Source organism: Poecilia reticulata, linkage group LG6 (genome assembly GCF_000633615.1).
Source record: "Poecilia reticulata strain Guanapo linkage group LG6, Guppy_female_1.0+MT, whole genome shotgun sequence".
Classification (NCBI taxonomy): domain Eukaryota; kingdom Metazoa; phylum Chordata; class Actinopteri; order Cyprinodontiformes; family Poeciliidae; genus Poecilia; species Poecilia reticulata.
The window spans coordinates 17,962,457-17,969,299 of record NC_024336.1 but is presented as its reverse complement, the minus strand read 5'-3'; the positions used below and the strand labels follow the sequence as shown (position 1 = coordinate 17,969,299).

The 6,843-nt window shown below is 41.0% G+C and overlaps 1 protein-coding gene across 4 annotated transcripts in view; it reads left to right on the top strand.

Annotated features, from left to right (window-relative positions):
- Positions 1–6,843, top strand: part of abcc8 (ATP-binding cassette, sub-family C (CFTR/MRP), member 8) — a 68,587-nt gene that overhangs the window by 28,533 nt on the left and 33,211 nt on the right. For all 4 annotated transcript variants that reach the window (XM_008411583.2, XM_008411585.2, XM_008411582.2 and 1 more), the window contains exons 10-14: positions 2,669–2,803; positions 3,205–3,367; positions 4,082–4,122; positions 4,564–4,709; positions 6,688–6,802. In XM_008411583.2, coding sequence (XP_008409805.1) covers positions 2,669–2,803; positions 3,205–3,367; positions 4,082–4,122; positions 4,564–4,709; positions 6,688–6,802 — 600 coding nt within the window. The remainder of the gene's footprint in view (positions 1–2,668; positions 2,804–3,204; positions 3,368–4,081; positions 4,123–4,563; positions 4,710–6,687; positions 6,803–6,843) is intronic.

Here is a 6,843-nt window from a genome sequence, read left to right as displayed (position 1 = left end):
CCTGCGTCTCTACTCACCACTAACCACCGCCTTATGACAACAAGTCTCAAAGGTCACCAAACATCAAATCATTCGGGTTGGTTATCAGCACATTTATTATGTCTGAAAATGAATTCTTGACCACTTCCATGGATTTATAAAAACTGCACTGACAAAGGATGAAGAAAAGTTTTATGAGTTTATATAAGATTAACATTTAATAAAAGAATAAACTTTAAAAATAGTTAAAAAGTGACTGTAGATGAAATCATGCCCAAAATTGATTCACAGATGACTCTTTATTGCTAAAAACACTAAAAAGGGAAGACTTCTCAAATAATAACAAACCAAACAGTGAAGATAGATAACGTGAATGTACCATTTACTGGGCTTATATTCAAATGCATTCATAATGATGAAATAAACAGAATAAAATTGGGCAAATTAACCTGAAAAAAAAATCTCTTTTCAAAATCCAACTGGTTTTACATTACATATAAAATATCACATATGAACAGATTCAGTCTGAATCAGGTCCCAGTAAAGGGAATGGAGAAGTCATTGCGAATGTCTCTCTGCCTGTAGCATTGTCCAGTGTTACTGGTTTGATGGTCCAGATCCCATCATCCACAGCGTCAGAAGTTTGTCTCAGCGCTGTGAGGTCTGCTTTCTCACACACAGGCATCAGCTAAACTGCTTTTAAATTCAGCTGCTCCTGTTTGTCCCATCAAGCAAATCGGCATCTTCGTGACCTGCGTATATTATGACAACAGACATAAAATGTTTGACATTTAGGTTTGACAAGCTAATTTCTCTCCAACCAAACTGTGACAAACAAAAAGTGACAAGAATACAATTTGAAATCTGTCATTTCTAATGCCATCAAAGACACAAGTGCTTTTCCTGCTATGAGAAGCTTCAGTGTCTGCAGCAGGAGGATCTAGAGCATCTCACATTTGTTTCTCCGACCTGAAATACCATGACCGTCCTCTCCCTGCCTCATCTTCTTCCTTCCAGGGACATTTTAGGAATCAAGACATCCGTTTCGATTTGTGCTGAGATCAATATCAGCATCTCTGAGGGAGGAAACTTGAGAAATTGAATGGAGGGGCGCAATCAGAAAAAAGAAGAGACTCGTGAAGATGGGACTGACAGCCGATTTAGATTGTGTCCTTGGATAAACGAAAAAAAAAAAAAAGGCCTTCTTATTTAGACATCACATACATCAGTACTAGAAATAATATTTCAAAAAGTTTCTTTTCATATCAAATTCTGAATCTTCCATGGTGCCGGCGTAGGATAGAAAAACACGCAAAAACAAAACAAAACATGTAAGCTCTGCTGTCTGGATTAGGAAGAGGTTTAGACTTGTTCCCTTCAAAATGATCTAAAAAATCTCTGGGTGGAGCTCTTTGCTTTTATCTCGGACACTGGGGACCCTCCTGGCCGGCATTTCTCTGGTCTAAAAGCACTGAGTTCTTTATAAAGCTGCTCTCAGTCCTGTGTGTGTGTGGAGTGAACCCTTTTAAATCAGGTTTCTACAATGTGAGAAGCTGGCATACATCATCTTGTCGCCGTTGACAACGGGGAGGTGTCACGTCCGTCTTCATCTGGTTTTCTGAAGTCGGTGTGCAATTATTGCCGTGCGAATAACGTCGGATGGTGCAGAGCGGCAGAGAGGTTAACATGTAGTTTGTTGCATTTAAGCCACTTGGAAGACGGTGATGTGAGGAACGTTAAAGAATCTCAAAGTCGTGTCTTTTTTGTGTGTTTCTTCCCATGTAAAAATCTGTGCTGTTTTTATGTTTCCTGGTAAATATCTACTGTAAGTGGCTGCACTTCCCTTCACCACATGCAGTCGTGGTTAAAAGTAAGTGCTCCCTCGTTGAACAATCTGATTTTACACAACAGGATACAACAAACCCAACCTGGTGTTTGCCAGCTTATAAAAATCTATAAACCGTTGATTCCAGTGGGCAAAAGCACACAAACTGTTTGGCTGAATCATTATTTACTGAAGATGTCAAAATCGTTGTTGTGGAGGAATTCTTTCTCATTCTCCTTACATTCATTCAGGCTTTAATTGTCTGACAGATGGCCTCACATATTAACCTTAGAATGGCTGGGAACATATATGAGTTCATGATCAATTCAGTGTCGGGAGGGTCCACAGGTTCTGGATGCAAAATAAGCCCAGTGCATTGCTTACAGCCTGAGCCTATTGAGCACCAGGTCTTTGTGTCTCCATCACTCTGGTTTAGCGCCATGTCACCTCTAAAGGTCAGATCCTAGAAGTTGTAGCATCTGGCTGTTGGTCTTGAATCTACTTGGAGCATCAAATGTGTTCTTAACATTTTGTTTCATAAATAATGACAATGTTTCATTTATCTCGAGGTTACATTTAAATCACATCAGAACCTGGAATACATCGGACCACTAAATCAAATCCGTTAGGATCTGTTTCTCTGTTCTTTGTTATCTTGCAGCTTTCTGTACGGGATAAAAAGCTCGCACATCATCTCTCTGCTCTCTGCTGCTTCGTTCTTTATTCTCTCGGCCACAAAACTCTAGATGTGCGGCAGATGAAAAGGATTGCCACTGGGGCATTGTGAAAGTGCACACATTCTCACTGAAAACACAGCTCTCCTCGCTCCTGTGGTGTTTAATTTACGTGTTCATTGCCTTTCAGATCATTCTGGGGGTGATCCTCCTCTACTACCTCTTGGGAATCAGTGCCTTGATTGGAGCCACCGTCATCGCCGTGTTGGCTCCTGTTCAATACTTTGTAGCCACGAAGCTATCACAAACACAAAAGAATACCCTGGTGAGTGTTTATGTCTTGTTATGTTCCTATGAAGCAGGCAGAGATGGCTTATCCTGTCCTCTAGTTTGAAAGATCTTAAATGTGAGATTATTTAAAGCAGTCAAAACCAGCTGGAGTGGACTGAAATGCTTTCCAGTCAAGGTAAATAAGGCATTGGGATATCAGAAATGTTTTTGTTTAGTAAAGAGAAAATATGTTACTGAATGCTAAGAGACATCCTGGTGCTTTTTGAAGCAGCAGAAGCCCCTTAAAGCATGTTGGACTTAGACAATTCAACAACAAAAGTCTATCTCACTTCAATTATCCCCACTGCTTGAGAACTCCAGCGGCCGCTCTCGTGCTGACCCTCATGTCCGATTTGTTTCCTTGTCAGATTTCAATTTCAGTTTTCACACTTTCAGGAATACTCCAGCGAGCGTCTGAAAAAGACAAACGAGCTTCTCCGTGGCATCAAGCTGCTGAAGCTGTACGCCTGGGAGCACATCTTCCGAGACAGCGTGGAGGAGACGAGGGGCAAGGAGCTCACCAGCCTGCAGGCCTTTGCTCTGTACACATCAATATCCAGTATGCTGTCGCGCAAACTTTACTGGTTCAACAGAGCATGTGCAGAAAATGCAGAGATTCAACTGAAGTACTTTTGAAGTAAATTGCAAAAATAACAGTCATTAATTTACCAATCATCAGAAATGCCAGACATCAAGTGTTTTATTTAAAACTCTGTTGGCTGCAGTCTATAGGCTGCTCTCCATCTGAAATCAATTACTGCAAGGAAGAGCAGTCAGAGTTTTGTTGCTGGGACTAATTCATTGGAATAAAACATTTGGTTGGTAATATTAATATCAAAGATAACAAGATAACCAGATTCATAATCCAATCTTGTTTCAGATGTGGACAAATATGTCGTACATTTAGTTAAGAAGTGTGTATAGCATGAAAATAAATACTTTTATTGTAAACGTATGATGTCAAACTGAAAGGTTAGAGAAAAAAAAACAACTTAAGGCAAACAGGAAGTCAAGGAAAACTAGAAGTTCACAAAAACAATTATAAAGTAAAATTGCTCTAGCTACATTTCTTTCAAACGTTTCATATGGGCTGCAATTTTATTTGTGAATATTTATGTACTTGTTCAATATCAAGTATTTCTATGTGCTTACATGAGAAAACTACGGCTTAGTTGATGAAAATCTTTCTTTTCTGCCTCACGATGTTTGTTTTTGCTTGTTAATCCTGGAAAAGTCTTCACATCCTCCTCCTGTTTGTGTTTCCTGCTTCCAGTTTTCATGAATGCAGCGATCCCGATTGCAGCTGTGCTGACGGTGAGTCTTCCTGCTAATTCGCTTTAAATTAGCTTTCTGTTTGCCCAGCTTCGTATTTTACTCGATGACCGGTTCATAGTGTTGTGTATTTACCCCGCGGTGAAGCACGGACAGCCCCTGGATGTCGGAAAGCATTTCAGAGGGCGACTTGACAGCAACACACTAAATCCTTCCTGTATTAATAGAAGTCCTTCAAGGCTGCTGACTTGAGCTGTAAAAGAAAATCTGAAAAAACAGAGACCCCCAAGCAGGGAGGGCGACTCTGAGGGACACACGTAGACAAACAATTCATCTCTGATTCGATCCTCCTTCAACACTTCGACAGCAGATCAGTTTGTCTCTGTGACGTTTTGCCTTGAACTGGTCACACCTCGCTGTCAGCTTCAAGGAAGTGAGATGATTTATTTCAGTCTAACCTTAGGCAATCTGTTCTTTCTGCAGACGTTTGTGGTTCACGTCCACATTTCAGAGAACGCTGACCTGTCCCCAGCCGTGGCCTTCGCCTCCCTGTCTCTCTTCCACATCCTGGTCACCCCGCTCTTCCTCCTCTCCAGCGTGGTGCGCTCCACCGTCAAGGCCCTCGTGAGGTGAGGCGCACCGATAAGCCTACTTATTCATGTGGTTTAAGCATTTATCAGTAATAAATGTCTGTGGTTAGTTTTGCTACAGGCGCAGCTAAGCTGCAGCCCACCCGAGGACGAGCAGAGTGCTGAAAAACAACCTGATTAGATGAAGCACTTGACCTTTTCCCCGCAGCAGACGGAGCTGCTTCGTTATTGGATCCTGGGAATAACACCATCACTTTTCTGCCATTTTGTTTCGATGACCCAATGATTTATTCATTTCAGCCGAGAGCTTTTACAATTACTTTGACACCCGTAGCATCGTTTGCGATCAGGCTGCAGATGTCTGTCCGTCCTCCACCAGTCTCTAATCATGTCATCCCTTTGAGACGCTCATAGAGCTCTGCTCATTACGCCGAGCTGTAGGCAGGTCTTTGTCTAGAGGAAATTGAGGATATTAAATTCATTTGTAAGCCTACATGCTTTTATTGTCAAAGAAAATCAGCTGAAAAGATGCCTTGATACTCTGCACTGCTTTGTTGAAGTTTTTATACATCCATTTTACTAGCACAAACCTCAGTCTATCTTATTTTGCACAAAGTACAGCTTAATCTGGAAGTAGAAAAGGTTATCTTTCAGTCTGTTATACTATGGTTCCACTAAATAAAACATGTTGTCTAAATTGTCTAATTACTAAGCAGATCTCGATGTAAATACTAATAATTTGTGAAGTCATTCGAAGTTGACTTCATCTGAAGGACTGACCGGCTTTAGTGAAGGACATTTATCTGAAAAGCAGCCAAAAGCCATGTGTGGAAACTTTGGAGGAGCTGCAGAGATCCACAGCTCAGGTTGGAGAACAGGACAGCTATTATTTGTGAACAGAAATCCTTGACACCCGTCAAAGAAATCTGACTTTTATTGATTGTTTTATATTCATGGTCCTCCTACTTCCTAATCACATTCTACTTTGTGTGACTATCACCCACAAAATCCCAGTAAACTACATTGAAGTTTGTAGTTTCAATGTGACAAAATTTGGAAGAGGTTCAAGGGTTATAAATACTTTTCCAAGGTGCTGTGAGCAGCACAAAATCATGACCCAGAAAGCAAAACATGTCAAACCAAATGTGAAAGTAGAAAAGCTTAATTTGTTGAAGTGCTTTAAGGAAGTCTAAGCACACACACTTGAATCGAGTGAGAAACACGGAGGTAGTAATAGGGACACTTTGCTTTCAAAACTGTTTCCTCCAACCGTGCTGCTGGGAAATGATGGGAGATTGGAGAGTTCTGCAAAAACTGCCTTTATCACACATTGCACACATTTCTCCTTCAGATATGTTGCATCACTGGTGTGCACCAGTATCACTAGAGGACCTTATTTTGCAGAGAGTGGGCGGGGAAGCTGCCTGCGATCCTCAGAGATTCTTATTTTAAGGACAGAGAAATGTGGCACACGTAAACTGTGTCGGGGAAAAAAAAAATCTTCTCAGTGTGGCTTGCCTTTGCATAAATACAATAGGAATGCTCATTTAAGCAGGAAAAAAAACAAAACGGTCCTGATGAAAACATGATAAGAATGCTACTATTACTGCATAACCTAGTACTTGATGATTGGTGATGTTCTTACAATCTGAGAGGCTCATCTCGTGCTGCATTGTTGAAAACTGATGTGCTTGTCATGTTTACTGTGTCTGAAATTGAACAAATTAGTTTTAATTGAGTAATTGAGTTTGATTACTGGTGCGTTATGCATTTATGTGACATTTAGCTGCAGAAAGGAAGAATTTCCAGGAAAGACGCCAAGATATGTGAGTGTCTCAGGCAGAGAAAGATAAAAAACTCAAGAGGGCTTATTCACTATGAACTACTGATTCACCTCAAGTCAGTTTTTCTTTTACATGAGACCCGATTAGAATCGGGACTCAACGCAGACGAAGAGACCAGTCTTTGTGTTATTATTTCTCCATCAATTCTCACTTTGATTCTCATTGTTTTTCAGTGTTCAGAAGCTGAGCGAGTTTTTCTCAAGTGATGAGATCGGGGAAGAACAGGAGCCCAAAGTGACCGTGTCGTCTGGCTGCAGTAACCACAACCAGAACAGATACCAGGCAGTGGTGGGTAAATCCAAACCTGGCCGTCTTTGCCGTGGAAATGA